General features: G+C 42.8%; 1 protein-coding gene across 1 annotated transcript in view; it reads right to left on the bottom strand.

Moving 5' to 3' along the window:
• The window catches only part of diaph2 (diaphanous-related formin 2), a 503,895-nt gene that overhangs the window by 80,403 nt on the left and 398,318 nt on the right, over positions 1 to 25,174 (bottom strand). Inside the window, exons 11-12 of the mRNA XM_070883985.1 lie at positions 1,711 to 1,821; positions 423 to 541 (exon numbers count right to left, since the gene is read on the bottom strand). Of these exons, the coding sequence (XP_070740086.1) occupies positions 423 to 541; positions 1,711 to 1,821 (230 nt within the window). The remainder of the gene's footprint in view (positions 1 to 422; positions 542 to 1,710; positions 1,822 to 25,174) is intronic.

The following is a 25,174-nucleotide window of genomic DNA, read 5'->3' as shown; positions in this document are numbered from 1 at the left end:
CATGTGCAACTAAAAATAAGTCACTGAAAGACACATTATCCATCACTTACAAATCATACCTGCCAAAATAAATAAATATTAAAAAAATCCAGATTGCATCAGTACATCATGCTGGGGAAAACTTGAGGAAATACAGGTATTTGAGGATTGGCTCGGTTCATTAAGTAGAATCGGTTATTAAAAAAAATACAACCAAACAACTACTGCTCAACAAAAGATGGGGTTGACAGGTCAGATCAAAAATACAAACACACTTATCTCGCATTTAAAATTGCGTAATAAAAAAAGCACTCATTCTGCATTTAATGAGCTTGCAATGAAATAATCTGCAGTCTCATTACTTTAATATAACACTGCGTTTCTATAATGCTATCATAAATAAATGAAACCACAGAACAAAAATCATGATTTGATAAGGATATTCCATCTCCGATCGGATGTCTTCCAGTCGATGTGATACTTCAATGAAGTCTTCTTCTTTGTTTTCATCAAATACTTTTAATTGAATATCTAGTTCTTCATTTTCTTTTTCTTTCAATACCTAATAAATGTAAAACATACCAATATAAACTTATAAACATTATGAGACACCTGAAAAGAGAAAGAAAATGGGGCCTTGGGCAGGTTATTGCATTAAAGACTCAAATTTAATGGACACATTAGTGAATTATTTACACAGTTGCATTCTAATTTCAATAAGCTTTTTTATATCTCTCCTCCCATTATTATTTAATATCGAGAGGAACTGAACATGTGCAGTTAAAACCAAAACAACGCTGCATTAAAAGTTTTCTTTCAATGAACTTCCATTACAGCTTCAAGTGCAGTAAATCCTCCAGAACCAATATTCATGACTAGGATATCACCACTCAAACAAGAGCACTTATGCCAAGGATAGGCAACTACAAGGTGTTACTTCCCTTCAGATGGACACCATGGCAGCTGTGGAAAAAGTGAACTTATTCCATAGTAAATGCAACACATTTCTACACGTGAATGATGGACCATGCTAACACGAAGCTTGATTCTGAACTCAATGGATGTTTCCACATTCTTTCTCGGTCTTCCCAGCTAATGGCCCTTACCAACAACCTCTTACAATTGTGTTTTTTTTTGTGATGAGAGGCAGATTTTATCTAAATCATTAAAAATGTGCAAGACTTATTATACAATGGAAAATCAAATAATGGCTTTGCATGTACTATGATGTACACAGTGATAATTGCACAAAATGTGTTCAATGCTGTCACCAAAACTGAACAGTCATCATAAGTGTATTTTCCTTCTCCTGCTTCCCTGCCACACAACCAAAAATGGATGGTATTTCTAGAATGTTCATCAGAAAGATTGAGCTGTGCCACTTAAAGAAATGTTTATCCCAATTTAAGGTGCTTGAGATGGATAAAAAAAGGCTACATTTACCATTCCCAGAACACATTCCTCCAGCCCTTCTGTGAGATGAGGCACTTATGTCAGTAGTTCTATTTTACTGCTATCATCCCAAGCCATGTTGCAGCCTTGTAACCCCACTATTAGTGTTTCAAACATCTTCAGTTAGTTCGTCAGCGCCTGAGATTACACATATTTTGGTGATGCATTGATGTTGCTAAATCAAATTTACAACTCCTTAATGTTATGCAGTCAACAGTGGTAAATTATTCCCTGACATTTTAAAAAGTTATAAATGAATGAATTCTTAATTCATCTTACAGGAAGTATCTTTTTCAATCCACAACGCAAGAATTCATTTCTCAAGTGTATCCTGAAATCCAGATCTTCTGGCGATGTGACCAGAGCATTAATTAACTGCATACAGGCGACCTAAAGAAAAAAAAATAAACACTCAATGTTTGCTAGATGAACCAACTCAAGCAATATTATTACCAATACTAAAATCTTTTCATGATGTCAAGGGAGTTTATAATTCAGCAGAACAAGAGATGGAAATATCAGTCATGTTTCTCTGCTCAATACCTCATTTCATTTTAGATTTAAAACACAACCATCATTTATTTTCATATGAAAAATCTACTGCAGTATTAAAAACAGGTGCAGTATTACAATTCCAGCAGAATATTGGTAAAGAAAGAGTGATGGAAATGCAAATTGCACCATTTCGTCCACGAGTTGGAACTGGAAGTAACAAACAACTATCATAACTCACAAGCTAGGTTTAGAAATATGAGGCAAAAAACTGAACTGCTAAAGGATAAGTGAAGGACAGTGCTATAAATATCATTGTAGTGAACTTTAATGGATATGCACAGTCCAAAGAGAATGCACATAATAATTAATGGCATGGATGTAAATGAACAGTAATTAGTTGTACAGCAATTGAGCAGAAGTAGTAAAAGCTCATTTAGGACAGTATTACTTACATATGAATTGTAATAGACCAGCATATCTACAAATTACAAGTAGGAAAAGATTAAAAGGGGACTGGTGTTTATGGATAGATATGGCAAGGAATACTATAATAGACCAGAACTAACATTAACCAAGCCGAAGACAAGATCATTATAACTCCTACATGGTTCTTAAGAAATACATTTCTTACCAACTTTCTGAAAGGTTATTTCCTCTCCTAACTGCTTATAATATTCATAAAGAATTTGAGTAAATCCCCAAATCACTGAATCTTGTTTCTCTAAATAACCAACCTAGAGTTCTTTATATTTTGTGCAAAACTACCAGAGTCCAAAAATAATCAATGAGGGTAATTTTAACTTAATGCGCTGGGCAGGAAACACACAGGTTTGGGTGGAACATCTGTTTTACACCCCGCCCAATATTACACTCTATTGGCTTCAATGGAGAATATAATTGGGCGGGATGCAAAAACCAGCAGATCTCATCAGTTTCCCGCCGGATGGGTTAGGTTAAAACTACCCCCAATGAGTTCTTAAATTAGCAGGACAGTAGTTTGGAGGGAATGATTGCGAAGATTTTCCCAGAATTATTTTTACAATTCCATCCCTGATGCAGATAAAAATCTCCCACTGCACAGGAGTTATTTGCATTTTATTTCCCAATTTTATGCAGATCTGTCTCCATCCAGTACTGGATTGTTTGACCAGCAGAAAAGATTTTGGTTTATCAAGTTGCAAGTTTTTTTTAATGCAACAGCTCTCAAACATTCTCATAACCGATATCAACTGAGTAGTTCCTACCAAGCATTAAGTCTCTATAGGCTCAGAACAGAAAAACTAAAAACTAAAACTAGGAACATCTTAAACAATTTAAGAGATATTTAAAACAATGATAGACTACTTCGTGTTCTGGCCTACAAGTTTATCAAAATAACACCTCACCAATCAGCAAGATGCACATATAGATATAAATAAGAGTTAAATAATAGTCTGCTAAAACTTTACAAGCTCTTTTTTGCTACTGTAGAATTTATTTTTACATAGAATTTACAGCACAGACACAGGACATTCAGCCCAACTCGTCTGCTAGTGTTTATGGTTTGACACATTACAACAGTGACTATATTCCAAAGTACTTTATTGGCTGTAAAGCACTTTACGACATCTAGTGGTCATGAAAGGCGTTATATAAATGCAAATCTTTCTTTTCTTTCTATGGTCCACACGAGCTGCCTCCCGCCCCTCTTCATCTAGCCATACCTGCATATCCCTCTATTCCTTTCACCCATATGTATTTATCTAGCTTCCTCTTAAAGGCATCTATGCTATTTGTATCAAAGTAGCAAGTTCCACATTCTAACCACTCTCTAGATAAAGAAGTTTCTCTTGAATTCTTTATTTGATTTATTGGTGACTATCTTGTACTAGATTTTGCATTAAGAATAAAGGCGAGGCCATCAGTGCTCACCTCCATTATGGAGTAACTCTGACAGCATTCAGCTCGGTGGTACAATGGATAGCACATCAGACTGCTACTGAATGGTTGAAAAAGTCATTTGAAGGTTGTGGGTTCGAGTCCCACCAGAATTGAGTTAGGACTGGGTTTGATTGTGAAATTTTTACTGCATACAGTTCTGGTCACCACATTACAGGAAAGATGTGATTGCACTAGAGAGGGTACAGAGATTTACAAGGATGTTGTCTGGACTGGAGAATTTTAGATATAAGGAAAGATTGGATAGGCTGCGGTTGTTTTAAGAACATAAGAAATAGGAGCAGGAGTAGACCATATGGCCCCTTGAACCTGCTCCTCCATTTAATACGATCATGGCTGATGCGATCATGGACTCAGGTCCACTTCCCTGCCCGCTCCCCATAACCATTTTCTTTGGAATAAAGGAGGCTGAGGGAGACAGTATATAAAATTGAGGGGCCTAGATAAGAGTGGACAGGAAGGACTTATTTCTGTTAACAGAGGGGTCAATAACCAGGGGGCATAGATTTAAACTAATTGGTAAAAGGATTAGTGGGGACTGGGGGTCTGGAACTCTCTGCCTGAAAAGGTGGTAGAACACAAACCCTCAACGCATTTAAAAGGTAGTTGGATATGCAGTGTCAGCTGTGGCTCAGTGGGTAGCACACTCACTTCTGAGTCAAAAAGTTGTGGGTTAAAGTCCCAGGTCATGAAAGGCACTATATAAATGCAAGTCTTTCTTTCTTGAAGTGCCGTAACCTACAGGGCTCTGGAACAAGAGCTGGAAAGTGAGATTAGCTCTTTTTCAGCAGGCACAGACACGATGGGCCGAATGATCTCCTTCTATGTTGATTCTTCTATGAACAACTTCTGGAGTCTGTGCATGCGGAGTTAAATGTGGTTGTTGTCTGATTTGCCCTGTTCCTCCACAAACGGTGCCACACTGATTCCTCGCCGAAAGACTCAGCATTGAAATCCATGCAAGGGCGTGAAGTTTCTGTACTTACCTGCTAGTTACCAACTGAACACACCAGAAAAGTTAGGCTGGTGCATATAGGTGTAAGTAAATTTTTTATTGCGTGATAAGTCTTAATTACTGTCAAACAACCTTTCCAGCACTGAAAATTTATTGTTACAAGTATGGAGTCTCATTCCTTCAGAATTAGCGTTGGAAATTTTTTTTACGTCAAAAATTAAAATAATTTTTCAAAATGTTTTTGTCTCTTATCTCTCTTAATCCCATCTTTCTTTCCCTTTCTATTTCACGTTCTGTACATGATTTGGCATTGAGTTAAATATTCAAATTTATACTTCCTGGTTTGGACTGTCTCAGTGAGGATTCCTCAATCTGATTGGTTGAAAAGTCACACCATTGCTTACCATGTTCACATACGCCACAGATCCCCTGTAGAGGCCGGCATGCTGAAAAGGATTTCCAAGCACTAAGTTGTCGCTTAAAAGCCCACGAAAAGTCTGTGGGCAGCTGGAAGCGTAATGGAAGACTAGCACCGTTCCTTCACCATTGTCTCCATAACCCAGGCCCTTATACTTATGGCCCCTAGTTTTGGACCGACCCACAAGTCGGAACATTTTCTCGACGTCTACCCCATCAAATGCCTTCATAATTTTAAGACCTTGATTAGGTCACCCCTCAGGAAAAATACCCATCCATTCAGTCTTTCCTGATAATTATAACATCTCAGTGCTGGTATCATTGTTGTAAATCTATTTCTTTTCCAGTATCTCAGGTGCTTCTATATCCTTTTCTGTAATTTGGAGACAATAACTTCCCTGCTTTTCAATTTTATTCCTCCACAAATAAGCCCCAGTGCATTTGTATGGCCTTGTTAACTTGCAATGTTACTTTTAATGATTGGTGAATGTTTACCCTAGAACCCTGTGCTCCTCTCCCCATTTAGACTCTTATTTTCCAAGGAATACGTATTCTCTTTATTGCTTCTACCAGAAGGCAACATCTCGCACTTACCTACATTGAAATTCACTTGCAATTTACGCACCTATTCTGCAAGTTTATTAACGTCCATTCTTGTACTTTTCCCAGTCTTCCTCTGTATTAACTCACACCCCAATTTGGTGTCAAACGCAAATTTTGAAATTGTACTTCCGATTCCACAGTCCAAATCGTTTATGTAAATGGTGAACAGCAGTGGTTCCAGCACCGATCCCTGTGGAACACTACTTCCTACCTACCACCAGTCTGAGTAAGTGTCCTGAACCTATATTGTCTGCTTTCTGTTTTGTAGCCAGCTTATTATCCATTCTGCTACTTGTCCCGCCCTGTATCATGATTCGACTTATCAAAGACCTTTCAAAAATCAAAGTATATTGCATCTACTGCATTTCCTTTGTCTACTCTTTGTTACATCTTCAAATAATGCAATAAGATTGGTCAAGCAGAACCTTCCCTGATAAATCTCGTTTTTCAAATAGAAATACAACACCTAGGGCTAAAAATTCACGGACCTTATGACCGTTTTTTCGGCGATCTTTCGCCATTTTTGCTGAAAAACAGTAAGGTGGGAAATTCGGAGAAGTCTTGCGGCGCCGCTTTTCAAATATCACTGGCAAGAGGGGCGCCGCTGTGCAAGACTCGAAATATCGCTTTCGCCAAAAATTTGACTCTGAGCGCACCCATATTTAGGACGAAAAAAACCGCTAAGGAAAAAGCTGCGTTGCAGCCCTTGGATCAGCAGTAAGTATGAAGGCCTGCAAAAAAGGTAAGTTAAAGTTTTTGTTTTTTTAAACTCTTTTGCAGCGATTCGCTAGTTAAGTGTCTTGTGAATGTTGTGATTTTTTATTTTTTGTGTTTTGCAATTTATTTTTTGGTGTTTTTCCCCTCCCTAGGGCCAACTCGCAATGGTATTGGCCTCAGAGTAAAGTTGGCGAAGATCATGGTTTGCGTCACGAATTCTCATGCATCACTGATTTTTACCGCTGTGCAAATTGAAGCTCGAATTTACTGCCGCTGTAACGATAATTTGGGTGAAAAAATACAATTATCGCGAGAACCAAATTTCTAGCCCCAAGAATCTATTTTTTTTTATAAAAGAAAAAATTAACTATTCCATTAAACTTACATAGCTCCGTGTAACTACACTTAAATACAAATAATGCTGCTCCAAAAACTGTGGCATTTTGCTGTCACCACATATCTTGACTTAAAACAATGTGCTGACAGATGGGCTTTCTTAAGTGCAAATTTTGCCATGAGAACTACAGAAATAAATCAATAGTATTACAATATATTAATCAAAGTACTTTATAGGCCATCAGGTATATATTAAAACTTACTCTAATTTTATTATGATACTTTGGCTACATGGAATCATTTGCATTTGAACCATAGTAAAGTCCTGAAATTCCTCAAAAAATGGGGAAAAGGCTTATTTTTCTCCATAATCTATGTGGCAAGACAGGAAGTATTTGAAATTACCATATTTTTAACATGTTTTTGCACCTGTGTTTTTAAAATCTATGAACTCCGTTGTAGGTTAAGGAATTATCGACAGATGCTATGTAAAACTATGATAGGAAAATGAAGTTTAGATTTTGAAGGAATACATAAAACAGTTTAGAGGCAGAGATAACACATTCAAAGAAGCCAAGAGGGGTGCCAAATGCTCGGGAAGATGAAGGGATCAGCTCACACAGCAGGCAGTCTGATAAGGGTTTACAAAAGTTTTAAACCAATGTTTCTGTGCTGTGACAGAACGAAGTTCCAGTCTTTCATGTTAACAAATGTTTGTGCTTTGTGAAATGAATGTTTTCTTTGACTGAACCAAATGCGGTAACAAATTCTGCTATTTGTCTTTGCCTTACTTCTGTGTTAAATTGTCATTTCAAAGATTGTAGAGACACCTGTGTTACAGTCACGGGTAGCGTTCTCGATCACTGTCAGTTCAAAAGATTATAGGCCGGCCTACTAAATCTGTATAAAGACTGGTGAGACTTTTGGATTTTTGAAGAGTTCGGTTTTGGGCAACTAAGAGCAGACCTTCCCCTGCATTTGTCGGAATAAATCATTTCGAACCTCTCTCATGGGCCCCAAGTTTCGGGCCGCGCCGAAAACGGCGCAGCCCCGAGCTGGACGTCTGTTGTTCGCACCTAAAAGTACGCAGGAGAAAAACTGTGAGATACTCCGGCTCCTCGGAGCTCTCAGCGGAGCCAGACACTTGCACCGTTTCTCTAAGCAGTGGGGGGCGGGTCTAATTCAAATTAGCCAACGTCGTGCCGGCAATCCTGCGCGTGCGCGATGGAGCATGCGCGCACGCACGCGCAGTGTGAAACAAACATTGGCACTCGGCCATTTTTAAAGGGACTGGAGAAAAAGTGAAGATTTGTATCTTGGACCCCTGGAAAGGCTTGTAATTTAATTTTTGAGATATTTGTGTGTGTGAGGGAGTGCTTTGAGCAGCACTGTTGAATAAATCACCTGCTGAAATCGGAGTTCAGCTTTTCACCGCTAAACTTGCAGAACCGGTGCTGCATTGGTGCATGCAAATTAAGTACTGTGTGTTTTGAGAAATAAGAGTGCCAATTCAACTTTGCAATGGATTAACGTCCACCAAGAACAAAGAATTTCTTGCATGAGGAAGTAGAGATATTAGTCAACGTCATTGAGCAGAGATGGCAGGAGCTAGATACCAGCAACAGAGGTCGCATAAAAGTGCCACCAAAAGAAAAGAAGAAACGGTGGAACCAAGTTGCAGAAGATTACTGCGCAGTGGTGCATACCATGAGATCTGGAAGCCAGTGTAAAAAGAAATGGCACGACCTTGGTCAAGTAGTTAGTGTAAGTAATATTTCCCATTTTTAATTTAATCGTAATTGTAACCTGGCTATCTGTATGTCCCACCTTGCAGACTGACACACACTGTAAAAAGTTATATTTTACTCTTTGCAGAAGAAATTGGCCAACAAAAGGGAGGCAACTCGGACAGGAGGAGGCATGCCCAATCTGCATCCACTGACACCCTTGGAACAAAGGGTAGCTGCTATGATGAGTCGTACATGGAGAAAAGCAATCAGTACAGCACAAGCTGGGCCCGCACGCGAGGAAGAGGGTAAGTCCTGAAAATGCATCATGGCCCTTTAAATCAACCCGCTGCCTAACCTGCTATGTGAGAGAGTACTCATGCCACCCATCCGGCCCCCTCCCTTGCTGTTAAGCATTTGACTGTTCTGATGTATTTTGCAGAACATGTTGATGATGATGATGATGATGATGATGGACGCCGCTGCTGCTGCTGCTGCTGCCAACCCTGAGGGTACAGAACAAGAACCAGTGCAACCAGATGCGGACGAAACAGACTGGATGATGGCAGTGATGACTGAAATGTCTGCAGGGGGGAGAGCTTCCAAATTAATGTTTATGAGCCCCCATCAAAGGGGCATCAGAGCTGCAACCCGTAGCATCGGTCTTGGTTCCACCTTCCATAGTTTTGCTTCCGATGTTGCGGGTCCCAGTGGTGCTGCTGGTATAATGCAGCATTCTACAGTCAATGCAATACCGTCCGAGCCTGCGCCTCTCTCTCGCACAGGTTCTGGTTCCACCTACTATGGTTTTGATTCCGACGCTGCGGGTCCCAGTGCTGCTGGCTGATATCATGGAGCAGTTCACACCCATTCGTCCAACATCCCAGCCCATGGCTCGCACTCGAGTGCTGTCGTCTGGAACACCGAGCGCCCCACCATCCCAGCCCAAGCCTCTCTCTCTAGTACTGCCGTCTGCAACAGAGCATCCCACCGTTCCAGCCTGAGCCTCTCCCTCTAGTTCTGCCGTCTGGAACACAGAGCGTCTCACAGTCCCAAACCGCGCCTCCTTGTGTAGTGGTGCCGCTTGCAACACCGAGCGTCCCACTGTCCGTGCCCGCGTCTCCCAGTGTAGTGATGCCACGAGGCAGACCCAGGCAGAGGAGGAGATTGGAGACACGCTCTCCTGAGATGCAGCGTGCAACAGATGCGACTCAGGTTGTGGCATTGGGTATGGAGACTAATGAGCTTACCCGATCACTCATCGGTGGCGTCAGTGCAGTGGGTGAAGAGTTGACGGTCTTGACAGGAGAAATAGCAGTAATGACACGGGAACTTAGGGAGGGAATGTCCGAGGGAGTGCAATCGACGGCACAGGCCGTCAGGGAGAGCATGCAAGTGTCGGCACAGGCCGTCAGGGAGGGCCTGGTTGAGGTAGTTGCTGCAATAAAGGCATACAGCCCGGCCAATCAAATGACACCCCCATGAGGAAGTGAACATTCACTGAGTTATGGATGAGACATGGTTGCAGCCTTTTTTTTGCTGCTTTTATTCTTGTTCTTGATGTAGCTGTAGTAGCATTTTTCAATTTGAAATTGTTTTGTAAGTTTTGTAACTTTACAACTTGTGATCTTATGGTTTTAAGTGATCTTAGTGTAAATGCTCTCACATTTTTTGTATCTTATTTAATTTTGCACTTAAAAAGTGATCCTGAAGTTTAAGTGTTCTTCAGAGTGTAAGATTTTTCACATTGAAACTGTTTTCTAACTTTTGTAACTTTACAAGTTTAAGTGATCTTAAAGAGTCATATTAAAAAGTAAAGTTTGATACAACAAATATTTTATTACAGTGACGTTAATTTTTCAATAAAATATTTTTTCATTAAAACTGTTTCATGTTCCATTAACACAACACAACGTAGGAACTGCAAAGAATAAACATGTCCATGCGCAATAGTGGTCGCAGAGCACTCAGACATCAGTAATTGAAGCGTTCATGGATGAGCTGCTGGTGCAAGGTTCGAGCAATCGTTAAAGGGGCACGATGGACGGTCCTCCTCCGACCTCGTGCTCCAGCATCAGGCACTGCATCATTCATATCCTGCTGTTCCGTAATACTATCATGCACTGGACCCTCACGTAGGTCTTCTGATTCCACTACCAACTCCTGCTGCCTTATGATGGCTAAGTTATGAAGCATACAGCACACAACAGTGAAGTGACTGACAATATGAGGAGAGTATAGCAAGTGTCCTCCAGAATGGTCCAGGCATCAGAATCGCTGTTTCAATATGCCAATGGTCCTCTCAATGATGCTGCGCGTCGCAATGTGCGCCATGTTGTATTGACGGTCAGCTTCTGTCTGTGTCACACGTCGGGGCGTCATGAGCCAGGTGGTCAGGCCGTACCCTTTGTCTCCCAGTAGCCAACTCTGCCCTTCTGGCTGCTGCTCAAACATGTCAGATATAACGCTGTCGCGTAGGATGAACGCACCGTGGGTGCTGCCAGGGTATCTCGCATCGACTGACATGATGCGCTGCTTGTCGTCACACACGAGCTGCACATTGATAGAGTGGAAACCTTTCCTATTTTGGTACTGCTCAGAATCCTCAACAGGTGCTCGCAAGGCTTTGTGGGTACAATCAATGCAGTCCTGTACCTTTGGGAAGCCGGCAATCCTGAAGAAGCCCACAGCCCTCTCATGGATCGCTTGTGATCATTGGGAAATTGATGGTCATTCCTTCACGCATACAGTGCAGCCGTGACCTGGTAAATGCAGGCATGTATTGCACGTTGAGAGATGGCACACACATCTCCAGTTGTCGCCTGAAACGATTCCGAGGCATAGAAAGAAAGTGCAGCTGTTACCTTCACTGCAACAGACAGGGCCATTTGGCGTTCTGCTTCTGGGCTGCAAATCTGCTTTCACCATATCACAGGTCTCAGTGACAACTTCTCTGCGAAAACGCAGCCTTTTCACACAATCAGCCTCGCTCATGTCCAGGTACGAGCGCCTGGCTCGATATTGTCGATGTGGGTAAGGTCTCCTGCCCATCAACCTACGGGCTACGACGTTCCTGGTGCGGTGAGCTCTAATCAATTCTCTCCTATGCAGTGAATTGATGGCGAACCATTGCATAATACATGGTGTTGACAATGCAGCACCCATTATGCAAATTTAAGTATAAAACTGTCTATGTGGCTGCCTCTCCCTGTCCAAATGGCCTCATTCCCCCTCACAGCTCGAAGGCTGCTTGATTGCTGTGTCTTTGCCTGCCGTCCAGTCACTGACGATGCCCCTATCCCGTGGCCAAATGGCCTCAGTCCCCTCACAGCTCGAAGGCTGCTGCTGTATCTTCGGCTGCTGGCCAGCCACTGACGCCGCCCCTATCGCATGGCCGAATGGTCTCAACCCCCTTCGAAAGCTGCGTGCATGCTGCTTCCTCGGCTGCCGGCCAGCCACTAACTGAATGAAGGCCTGCCTGAAGCACAGCAGCTCAGCTCGAAGGTTGCTTACTGCCGCTGTTGGGGCTGCCGTCGAGATACTGATGCCACACCCCTGCCTGTCTCCAATGAAAGGCCGACCTGAAGCACAGCAGCTCGAAGGCTGCTGCTCTTTCACACAGGTAGGAACATGGTTTATTTAATCTTTTCTTAGCTTATAAATTTTTATTCAGGTTGCATTTATTTGTATAATATTTGTATAAGTATGACTAAGGATTGATTGTAGAGTTTAATGACTTCCCTTCCCCCCTCCCCCCCTCCCCCCCACCTTGTTCCCTACGCCTAATTTGTAACCTACGCCTGATTTTCTAAAGTGTAGACAAGGTTTTTTCGAACGTACAAAAATCTTCACTTACTCCATTCTAAGTTAGTTTGGAGTAAGTTTTCACTGCCTAAACTTTGAAAACAGGCGTAAGTGGCCGGACACGCCCCCTTTTGAAAAAAAAAATCTGTTCCAAAGTGAAACTGTTCTAACTGAGTAGAATTGGAGCAAACTAAATGCCGAGAATTCAAATTTCTAAGATATTCCATTCTAAACTAGTTGCTCCAAAAAAACAGGAGCAACTCAGGCCGAAACTTGGCCCCGATTAGGCCCAAGTTTCGTGAATAAAAAATAATGGCATTCACTCACCTGGACGCCCGTTTTTTTTTGGCCCCTCGACGCTGAAAATAAAAATCCTAATTTTTCTTCCAGCATGCGCACCTTCTGGCGCCGGCGCTACCAAAGTCGATCATGCAGGGCGGGGCTTCCAGTGTGCGCCTGAAATGCACAGCGCATACGCTCCAAAAAAAAATCTGCACATGCACAGTACAAAAGCAGAGGGCTAGCAGCAGCTGCAGTCGACCATATGGAGAAGGCTTTACTTGATGGTTAAAGACTCCATGCACTTTTTGGAAGATTTTGGGCAGTGAGAACATCGCGGGAAAAAGGTGAAGATTTTTTCTTTTATTACATTTATCATCACAGGAGCAGCATTATTGCTAAGTTGACATTTTTATTTTTATACTTGCATATAGGTCATGTTCGCTTTTTAAATTCCTTAAAAGTTTATTTACAAGAGACAGGGAAGTCCCTTCAGCCGGGGATAGGAGCAGGCCAGCACGGATTTCTTTAACTGCAGGTAAGGGTTTTTCCTACGGTGTTTCTAGGTGTTTCTGTGCGCTGGTTTGAATATTTTGTTCGTAGGGAAAGTTGGCCTTATGCCCAGAAATGACACACAACCTTCTTTTATAGGTACACCAACGTTCAAAATGTACGGCGCCAAACATTCTGGCACTGGTAATAGATGCCGGCGCCCTAACATTGGGGAATCTTTCAACTGAGCTTTAGTGCCCCAAAAAAATCACTGGCGCCAAATAAACGGCACTCAGTGCTGGGCAAAATTGGGGCCTTTGTCTCTTACTTTAAATGAGTTAATTAAAATAGTAGGGAAATTACATACCAACAGCTTCGGTGTTCAATTGTGATCACTAACAGTAACTTTTTCTCTCATTTCTTGTAAAATATGTGGGATTATTTGAACAGAGCAATCAATATCATAGATTACAATAATTCTGTGACAAAAAGCACTTATTGATCAGTCTTATCTAGTACATTAAGATTTTCTAACATAACTTCAAAACATCAGGTTCTTTATAATTAGTGTTTTGTATTAATTCTGCACAACTCCATTATTTCTAGAATATTAGTATTCAAAGGATCACTGTCTTGAAACATTCCACAAGAACAGAACTTCATGAAACACAAGAGAACTGAGAGGTCATATTTTCAAACTTCTCAGAAGTTTCTTTTCACAGTGATTTGTAGCACGAGATGAAGAATCTTGCTTAGCTCATAAGGCACCATTTAAAAAGTCATGGCTATGTCAGTTTATGTAGAAACTGCTAAGGGAAGAGTTGCTACCAACAGTTATCAACCAGCTCAAAGTAGCACGGCCATTTATTTTTCATAGTCATTTTGGATGCATTGTCCACAGATTAACAAGAGTGCACTAAGTGTCAGAAAGCCTTTAAATCGATTGTTTGCGATGATGTTGGAATTGTTCTAACATTAGCACAAACAAGTCAGAGGTGATGTGACTGGAAGCAAGAGACCGCAGGATGTGATTTATTCATGTGAAAAGCTCAGAAAGGCATCTATATTTCAAAAATTGTACATCTCAAGATTGTTTTGTACACGTAGAGCATCCAAAATCCAGAAACCTCGGGACTGAAGATTTCGGGTATTTCCGGATTTCGGAATGCTTTTCCGACGTCCCGAATCCGGAAATGCCTGGGCCGAGGTTTGGGTATTTCCGGATTTTGGAACGTCTTTCCAACATCCCGAATCCACAACCCTACAACAAAACCTGAGGCGGGAGGGAGAAAAAGCGAGAAAGAGTGGACTTTTCTGTGAAAGAGCAGAATATATACAGGTATTGAATTTTTTTCTCAATTGTAATCTATTCAGTTTGATTTATTTTTGTTCAGAAAAATTGTGGTACAGCCGACACTAAAATATTTTCATCAGATATTAATACTGTATGTGCATGTGTGAACCAATGTTCTGCATTGGTTGAACATGATGAGCATTAAGTCTAAGATTCCTGGATGTCTTTTGGTTTTATCCTTCACTATTTTTACACTGTACCTATACATGGAATACAGGTGTCACTTTCTTCTTGTTCTTGGGTGCAGCACTTTAGATTTGTCTTTACTGTTCATGTTGTGTATGGCGAATGAGCTCAGTGTTCAGTCTGACTAAGTAAAGTGTGACTGTAGTCTTTTATTGCAGGTCTCCAGAGTTCCTCTCCAACCTGTGAAGCCTCCTTAAATATTTGTGCTCCCAAGGGATTATGGGATCCCTTGGGACTCCAGGTGATGAGCTCTCTGCTGGCTATACAGAGTAAATACAAGTTTACATAGATAACATTTCTGCCCCCCCCCCCCCCCCCACCCACCCAAGTCAATAGTGTAACTATTTACAATGTGAGTTGATCTGGGGCCCTTCTTGCCCTGGTTGATCGTCTCAGTGTGAAGGGGATGTTGTTGGAATCATTTGTTGGGCCCTCGCTGGGCTGCTGTGCAGCTGGCCTTGCTGGGCTGCTGTGGATGATGGGATCTGCTTTGTGGTCAACCGTGGTGCCTGTTGCCACTAGTGTATATGTTAGGGGATCAAAAAAGGTAATGTCCAAGGTGGGTTGCTCAGGATAATCCATGAATCTGAGTATGATTTGGTCCAACTGTTTCCGGTGAATGAGTCCATTTGAAAGTTTGACCCGAAACACCCTGCTCCCCTCTTCGGCCACGACAGTGCCGGGAAGCCACTTGGGACCTTGTCCATAATTTAATACAAATACAGGATCATTTAATTTCAATCTGGCGTGACACATTTGCGCTATCATGGAATGCACTTTCTTGAAGCTGCCTGCTCGCTACCTGCTCATGCAGATCAGGGTAAACTAACGAGAGTCTTGTCTTAAGTGTTCTTTTCATTAGCAGTTCAGCAGGTGGGATCCCAGTGAGCAAGTGGGGTCTCGTGCAGTAGCTAAGCAGGACTCGGGATAGGCGAGTCTGCAGTGAGCCTTCAGCTACCCTCTTCAAGCCTTGCTTGATGGTTTGCACTGCTCGCTCTGCCTGACCATTGGACGCAGGTTTAAACGAGGCAGATGTGACATGTTTGATCCCGTTACGGGTCATGAATTCTTTGAACTCAGCACTGGTAAAACATGGCCCGTTGTCGCTCACCAGGACATCGGGTAGGCCCGTGTGTGGCAAACATAGCCCGCAGGTTTTCAGTAGTGGCAGCGGACGTGCTAGCCGACATTATTTCACATTCAATCCATTTGGAGTAGGCGTCTACAACCACAAGGAACATTTCACCCAAGAACGGGCCTGCATAATCGGCGTGTACCCTAGACCACGGTTTGGAGGGTCAAGACCATAAACTTAGCGGTGCCTCCCTGAGTACATTGCTTAACTGCGAGCATGTATTACATCTGTGAATGCAAGAATCCAAGTTCGCATCGATACCGGGCCACCACACGTGGGATCTGGCTATCGCTTTCATCATTACGATGCCTGGGTGGGTACTGTGGAGGTCATTGATGAAGGTGTCTCTACCCTTCTTGGGGACCACTACTCGATTGCCCCACAGAAGGCAGTCTGCCTGTATAGACATTTCATCTTTGCGCCACTGGAACGGCTTTATCTCTTCATGCATTTCAACTGGGACACTGGACCAGCTCCCATGAAGTACACAGCTTTTGACTGGAGATAATAAGGGATCCTGGCTTGTCTGGGTTTTGATCTGCCGGGAAATGACGGGTGATTGCTCACTCGCAAATGCTTCCATAACCATGGCTAGGTCTGCGGGCTGTGCCATTTCCATCCCCGTGGTGGGCACTGGCAGCCGACAGAGCATCAGCGCAGTTTTCTGTGCCTGGCCTGTGGCGGATGGCGTAGTTGTATGCGGACACCGTGAGCACCCATCTCTGGATGTGGGCCGATGCATTGGTATTTATCCCTTTACTCTCGTAGAACAGGGATATTAATGGCTTATGGTCAGTTTCCAATTTGAATTTTAGCCCAAACAGGTATTGATGCATTTTCTTTACCTCAGACACACGCTAACGCTTCTTTCTCAATCATGCTGTAAGCGCTCTCAGCCTTAGACAGACTCCTGGATGCATAAGCAACCGATTGCAGTTTCCTGAAATCATTAGCTTGTTGCAATTCACACCTGACGCCATATGACAATGCATCACAAGCTAGTAACAAACGCTTACATGGATCACACAATACAAGCAATTTGTTTGAGCATAACAATTTTCTCGCTTTTGCAAAGGCATTTTCTTGGCTTTTGCCCCAAACCCATTCGTCCCCTTTTCGTAGTAAGACATGCAGTGGTTCTAACAGTGTGCTGAGACCCGGTAAGAAGTTACCAAAGTAGTTCAGGAGTCCCAGAAACGACCGCAGCTCCGTCACGTTCTGTGGCCTCGGTGCGTTCTAGATTGCCTCCGTCTTCGCATTGGTGGGCCTGATGCCGTCCGCCGCAATCCTCCTTCCCAGGGACTCCACTTCAGGCGCCAGGGAAACGCACTGAGCGTTTTAACCTGAGCCCCACGCAGTTGAGTCGACTAAGAACCTCCTCCAGGCTCTGCAGATGCTCGACTGTGTTCCGACCTGTGACCAAGATCTCGTCCTGGAAGACCATGGTGTGCGGTACCGACTTCAGTAAGCTTTCCACGTTTCTCTGGAATATCGCCGCCGCCAATCGGATTCCATCTGTTAGAAACAAAAAGACCTTTGTGCGTGGGCTGCAGGTGAGGGCCTTCGATGATTCCTCCAGTTCCTGCGTCATGTAGGCTGAAGTCAGATCCAGCCTCGTGAACGTCTTTACTCCTGCCAGCGTTGCAGAGGTCGTCGGTCTTTGGTAGTGGGTATTGGTCCTGCAGGGAGAAACGATTGATAGCTACTTTGTAATCGCCACAGATTCTGACGGTGTTGTCTCCCTTGAGGACTGGGACGATAGGACTGGCCCACTCGTTGAACTCAAATCGGGGAAATGATGCACTCTCTTTATAGCCGGTCCAGCTCGATCTCTACCCTTTCGCTCATCATGTACATTACTGCTCTCGCCTTGTGATGGATGGGTCGCGCCCCCAGAATAAGGTGGATCTGCACTTTTGCTCCTTGGAATTTCCTGATGCCTGGTTCAAACAGCGAAGGAAACTTGTTTAAGACCTGGGCACACGAAGTATCGTCAGCGGGCAATAGCCCTCGGATGCCGTCCCAGTTTCAGCGTATCTTTCCCAGTCAGCTCCTGCTGAGCAGCATGGGACAATTGCCCGGTACCACTCACGAGTGGTAACTTGTGCACTGCTCCATCGTAGGAGACCTTTACGGTAGCACTGTCGATTACAGGAATCGGTTCTTTCGTGCAAGTTCTTAGTTTCATGCAAACTGGAGTTAAGACTGGCCTTGAGGCCTTGTTACACCACAACCTTTCGAAAGTCTTTTTGCCAATGATGGACTGGCTCGCGCCCGTGTCCAGCTCCAGTGACACCGTGAGTCCATTTCGTTCAACATTTAGCATTATCGGGGACAATTCGTGGTGAATGTGTGCCTCTGCCTCCTCGATCTGAGGCTCTGGTTTGTCATGATCCTCTGTGGATCTGTCCTCCTCTGCAACATGGTGGTTTACAGGTTTAACAGGCTTTGCAGTTCACCTGCACACTCGTTGGAGGTGTCCCATTGTTCCACAGCCCTTGCAAACGTACTCTTTGAATCGGTATGAATGGAAACAATGATCACCCCCGCAGCGCCAACAAGGTGTTAGTGGCCTTGCATTCATCACCCTTGATGGTGGACTCAGACATCTGCGGACGTGTCGCTGCAGGTATGTGTGACCTGCCCTGTATGTTACGATTCAAAATCATCACTTCGTTCACAGTACTTGTAGCAGCACTTGTGTGCTGAGAGATTTGCTTCGTATTGTCACTGGTGGCAATGAACGCCTGGGCTATCGCTATAGCCTTAATCAAGGTTGGAGTCTCCACAGTCAAAAGTTTGCTAAGTATGATTTTGTGGCCAATGCCAAGTACAACAAAGTCTCTAAGCACATGCTGCAAATGTCCTTCAAATTCGCAATATCCTGCAAGGCGTCTTAGCTCAGCGACATAACTCGCCATTTTCTGGCCTTCAGACCTTTTGTAGGTGTAGAACCGGTACCTCGCCATCAGAACGCTTTCCTTCAGGTTCAAATGCTCGCGGATTAGTGTGCACAAATCGTCGTACAATTTCTCCGTGGGTTTCGCTGGAGTGAGCAGATTCTTCATGAGGCCATACGCTGGTGCCCCACAGACGGTGAGGAGGATCGCCCTTCATTTGGCAGCGCTCTCTTCCCCATCTAGCTCGTTGGCCATAAAGTATTGGTCGAGTCACTCCACAAAAGTTTCCCAATCATCTCCCTCTGAGAATTTCTCCAGGATGCCCACTGTTCTCTGTATCCGAGTTCGCTATCTGTATCTCATCGGCAGTTGTTGTGTGTGGAGAGTCAGACTGAACACTGTGAGCTCAATGTCAAGTGTGACCGTAGTCTTTTATTGCAGGTCTCCAGAATGCCTCTCCAACCTGTGAAGCCTCCTTAAATACCTGTGCTCCTAAGGGATTATGGGATCCCTTGGGACTCCAGGGGATGAGCCCTCTGATGGCTGTACAGAGTAAATACAAGTTTACATATCTCTCAGCTCAGTATTAAATTTTAGCTTTCAATTATCTGCCTACATGCGTATTTTATCCAATGCGGTCTGTAATTTCTGAGCTGCCTCTTCTGATATGTTCCTCTGAGTTTGCTACCATTTTCAAATATGAAAAAGAATGTACTCAAAGCATGAAATATAAAAATAAAGTTTGTTATTTGGTAAACTGAGTACCTGTACAGGTACAGATATGAAACAGAATCATCATCTTCTTGGGCAGTACCTTGGAGTCGCCGATGACTTGTTTCCACATTAAAACTGAGTGCTCAGGTGACTATGTCCAATGCGGGACCGACAGTCTATGTCACAGGTGGGGCAGATGGTGGTTGGAGGGATGGGTGGATGGGGTGCCTGGGTTGTGCCTGAGGTAGAGTGCTCAGCAATGATGTCTGGGCCAGCAATAGGATTATCAAATGTGGAATTGCTGGTGTAGTTGCAGGCTGTAGGTCTTAGGCCTTCTTCGGCGACATCCTTTGAAACATATTGTCTAATGCTACTTGTTTAAATAATTTGGCCTTTTCTTCGATTAATTTTTCCCAAATTCTATACACATGCATTATTTCCTCTTCGCTTATGCAGTTTTGTTGCTAAATAAGGGGTTAATTAATTCTTGACAAAGATTGATTGCTTTGTCAATGGGCACTTTTTCCACTTGATCACAGGTATCAATATCAGCATTCACGCTCCTTTTCTTCTGGATGCAAAACCATGTCCATAATTTCTTCATCTATCACTGCATGCACAACGGGAGCATCACTGTCTATGTCCATGACTTCTGCGACATCGTCCTCATTTAATTCCTGTGCAGCTTCGCAAGTCAGCCCTCTTTCGTATTCTAAAAGTTGAGCAATCATTGCATTCTTCCTGGACACACGAGAGCCTCGAGTCATGATCATCATCGTCATCTTCAGTAAACATCGTTGCCGGCCAGAGGTTATGCCAGTCATTGACCAAGGTGTCTGTAGTTATCAAGTTCCATGCATCCGCAGTTGCTCATATGGCATCCTTTACAGAGAAACCTTTTGAGAATGCTTTTATTCCCATGCTTCTGTTCACAGCACTAAGCAAACACCTCATAAATTTGTTTTTGTAGAGACACTTCATCGATCTCAAAATTCCTTGGTCCATTGGCTGTATCAGTGATGTTACATTTGGAGGAAAGTAGATTCCATGGACATTATTTTTACTAAAAGCTCAGCATAATGCTGAGCAATTGTCTAGCAGCAAGACTATTTCGCAGTTTTCTTCAAGGCCAGCTTCCGTGCAACGAGCACGCACCCGAGGGATATAATGCTTCTCAAACCAGTTCAGAAAGATTACCCTGGTTACCCATGCTTTCTTATTGGCATAATAATGCACCGGCAATACTCTCATGCCCTTGAAACATCTTGGACGCTGGCTTCTCCCAATGACCATAAGCTTATACTTGTGTCCCAGCCGCATTTGCAACAGCCAATCTATCTTTGGCGTCTTTTGCACCTGCTGGCTGCGATTCTTCTGCTGCTGCTAATGTCCTTCTTGGCACATAGCGCCAAAACAGTGCTGTCTCATCGGCATTGTACATTTGCTCAGCCAAAAGGTTCACCACATACTTTCAATTGTCTGATGCCATGACGCTTTTTAAAGTTGGTTAACCAACTAAAGAGTACTCGCATGGAGTTTCAAACCCCAGTTCTGCATGGAATATCTGAGCTTGTTGCACCACCATTGGGCCAGACAATGAAACCTTTTCACTGCTCCTCTGTCGCCACCACTCCATCATTACTCAATCCAACTCATCACTTTTAGGCTTATGCATAGTTTTTCTCTTACTCATTTCTTTGAGGGATAAAACCTCGATCTGTTCTTTCTGTTTTCTAATATCATGAATGGTGGACCATACTCCTGACTCAATCTTCTCACTGAAGCACCTCTATCTAATCTCTGGAGTAACTCCACTTTCTTGGCAATTGACAATGAATTTGCTTTACCTGTACCTGTATTACCCATTGGGGTAGCTGTTGGTCTTTTTGATATGGTTGCAATGACAAACACCACAAATTCACAATCTGTACCTGTGCAGACCTTTAAATCGGGTAAAACATCACAACAATTGAGTCAAGTTGGGTGGGGTCTGATCATGGGGTGTAGGTGGGTCAGGTGGGGTAGGTCGGGTCGCCCTATAATGTACCTATCTTTGTTTAATGCCACTAATTAATTTAGAAAAATGCTGATTTTACAACTGCATGTACAGGTGCAGGTATTTTTTATTAAATCATGAAAACTTCAAATGTCAAAATTCACGGCTCGGGTCACACATCGGTTAGGTCGGCTCGGGTCGAGTGAGGTTGGCTCAGCTCAGGGTCATGGTGCATTGCAATCCGATCGCAGCTTCCTATTTGCGTGGTCTGATTTGAAAACAAAGACCAGCCCATTTGGAGAACCAATTCTGGACGACTACGCTGTATGTGTCCAGTTTTCAGACAACTATTTTGTACAGGTATTGCACCGTTTAAAAATACAGAACAGACTTTACAGAGTTTTGCCAAAGTCTTGCGCTGGCGGTTTTTAAATACAGCTGAAAAGCGGACCGCCCACGCACAAAACTGGAAATACTGCTATCGCTATCGTACTTTCGGCGCACCCGTATTCTGGGCGAAAAAAAAACGCCCAAGAAAAACCTGCACTGCAGCCCCAAGAACAGCGGTACCTGCAGATACAAAGACTTGCAAAAAAAGGCAAGTTAAAGTTTTTACTTTTTAATTATTTTACAGCGATTTGCTCGAAAAGGAACTTGTGAATGTTTTTTATTTTTTTATTTTTTGGAATTTTTGGGAGTATTTTCCCCCCTCCTAGGCCCAACGAGCAGCAGTAATTGGTTTAAAAAAATGTCCAGATTTCAGAACATTTTCCAGATTCCGGACGACCCCTCCACGGATCAGTGTGATGTCCCATTATTTTACTGAGTACTACTTCATTAGTGATAGTGATTGGCCCCTATTGCCCCTTGATTATCCACTCTTGGGATGTTTTTAGTGTCTTCTACCGTCAAGACCGATACAAAATATTATTCAATGTCTCTTCCATTTCCCTGTTCTCCATGCTTAAATCTCTAGCCTCGTCCTCTAGAGGACCAACATTTATTTTAGCCACTGTTTTTCCACCGGTAGAAACTCCGTATTTAAGGAAGGATATACTTGCATTGGAGGCTGTTCAGAGAAGGTTCATTAGGTTGATTCCGGAGATGAGGGGGTTGGCTTTTGAAGATAGGTTGAGTAGGTTGGGCCTATACTCACGGGAGTTCAGAAGAATGAGAGGTGATCTTATCGAAACATAAGATAATGAGGGGGCTCGACAAAGTGGATGCAAAGAGGATATTTCTACTCATAGGGGAAATTTAAACTAGGGGACGTAGCCTCAGAATAAGGGGCTGCCCATTTAAAAGTGTGTAAAGTTTACACATTTTCACAAAAGGCACACAGAGGCCACAAACTAAAAGGGTGGCAGTCTGGGGCAGGTGGTGACTCATCACTGATTGATACAATCTCTGCGGTCAGGAGCTAGACCTGATTATACATCGAAACAAAGGGTTTGATACAATCGTGCAGAGCAGCCTCTGGATTGATTGACCCAAGGGGGAAAAAAAAAGAGTTCCCGAGGGAGACTACAAGTCTACGAAAAACAAGGACAACAAAGGATCCCACAAGGTGTGCATTTTTGGATAACGGGGCACTAAAGATGAGTTGTTATCGTTTTCCCTGTTGACTGTATGTGCAAATTGTGGCCACCCAAACCCATCACCACAGCAATCCAAACAGATCACCACAAACATCGAAACCGATCCAGACATGTTAACGGAAAATCCAGCCCAGCAAGAGATTTATTCATAAAATGGATATATATGTACGAGCTGAGAGCAGCTCAATGGAACGGAAGGAAGAAAGCAACGGAACAAGAGAGCGGAATAGACCAGAAGGACAATCAAGACAAGAAAGATGGAACATCGGAGGGGAACAACTAGTCAAGGAACAAATGACCACGAGACTACAATCAACAACAACAGCAGGGTGATTGTGTCTCTTCGGTCAATTCTCTCAGAAGTCTTGTTCTGTAATTTTTTTTAGTTGTTTTTTGCATAATAAAACTAACAGTTGGGTTAAGCCTAAACTTTGCGTTACGTGGAGTCCTTTCCTGCAATTCCCAAGGTCTATGAATCAAAGTAGAGTGGAAAACAAACACACTACAACTGAGATGAGGAGGAATTTTTTCTCGGAGAGTTGTAAATCTCTGGAATTCTCTGCCCCAGAGAGCTATGGAGGCTGGGTCATTGAATATATTTAAGACGGAGAGACACAGATTTTTGAGCGATAAGGGAATAAAGATTATGGGGAGCGGGCAGGGAAGTGGAGTTGAGTCCATGATCAGATCAGCCATGATCTTATTAAATGGCGGAGCAGGCTCGAGGGGCCAGGTGGCCTACTCCTGCTCCTATTTCTTATGTTCTTATGTCCAGGTTTTGGAACTCTGGATTTTGGACACTCTACCTGTAGTACTTCATGTTTGAATAATGGTCTTGTGGTGGTTAGTAACAATACATAATGTAAAAGAATCGGAGTCATACTTGCATCTGAATGTGGAAGATCAGTATGAGCCCAAAGTATCATTAGGTATCACTGAAATGTTATTCCAGCGATATAAAAAGCTGGCAAAAAAAGATGCAATTCTGAATGAAATAAATCTTCGTAGTCATCAGTTCAGCACAATTTAAAGGAAAAATGGTTCTGACCTTTCCATTGATGCTGCTGCTTTGTTCATGGTATTTAGGCTTCTATGAAAGCATCTAAACATGACATTTTCTGGGAAGGGGCTGGTATAGGATGCATTTTATTGTTTTTAAATCAACAGTGAATTTTCTCATTCATTACTTCACATGCAATACTTTTAGCAAAAAGAAGTGAAAATGCATATTTAGTAATAGTTTAAATTTAATTACAAAATGTCCTATTGTATAATAAAAAAAATGAATCTGTTCTTCAATTTTCTCCTCTAGTCATCTGGAGGAAGTGCATCATGCTTCAGTTTGGTTCAACACGTATTGACAGTCTCTGGTAACCTAGACCAAATGTTATTTCATGCAAGCCTAGATGATGAATTTCAGCAATCTATTTTATCATGGGGATGGGAGCTCAATATCTGAGCTACATCCTGTCCCCAACTGATGTACACACATGCACTTGCCATCGGCAATCACTGGATGATGACTGCAATGGAAGCCTCATTGTTTTCCCTCTCTCTCTTGCTTGCTTAGAAGACTGATACACAAGAACAAAAGAATTAGGAGTATTGCACACTTTTTGCTCATCTGGCTCTACATTCCAAAAACTAGAGGTTGGCTGTATGAATCTGGTGTATATAAAAATCTATAATATATCGATAATATATTCTGAATATTATGCCTATGCACACTTGCTGTCTAAATTCTTATGAAAAGTGCCTACATAAACTTGTCACATTGTAATTATACCCTCTCACCAGTGGCAGTGTCGTAGTGTCTAATTTTTGCATCTTCCTTCGCTTCAGCTTGCACTAGAGAAACCCTTAAGTTCCAAATGACTCTACTTCACTGCTTTCTAAATTGTCACAGGTTTTGCTATTTCACTATAAATAATATAAACTTAAGAGTATTATATAAAAACAAAGACAGAATATATGACTTTAAAATGGGGACCGAATTCTGTTTGTAAACCCTGCCTTTTAAACCTTCCCCACTTGGTCTCGATTCCCCATATGCAACGTCATGGGAGATCAACTAGTATATCTTTAAAATACATGGAA

The sequence above is a fragment of the Pristiophorus japonicus genome, chromosome 6 (genome assembly GCF_044704955.1).
Source record: "Pristiophorus japonicus isolate sPriJap1 chromosome 6, sPriJap1.hap1, whole genome shotgun sequence".
Classification (NCBI taxonomy): domain Eukaryota; kingdom Metazoa; phylum Chordata; class Chondrichthyes; family Pristiophoridae; genus Pristiophorus; species Pristiophorus japonicus.
Note: the sequence above shows the minus strand (reverse complement) of the source record. Positions and strands in the feature narration are given on the sequence as shown.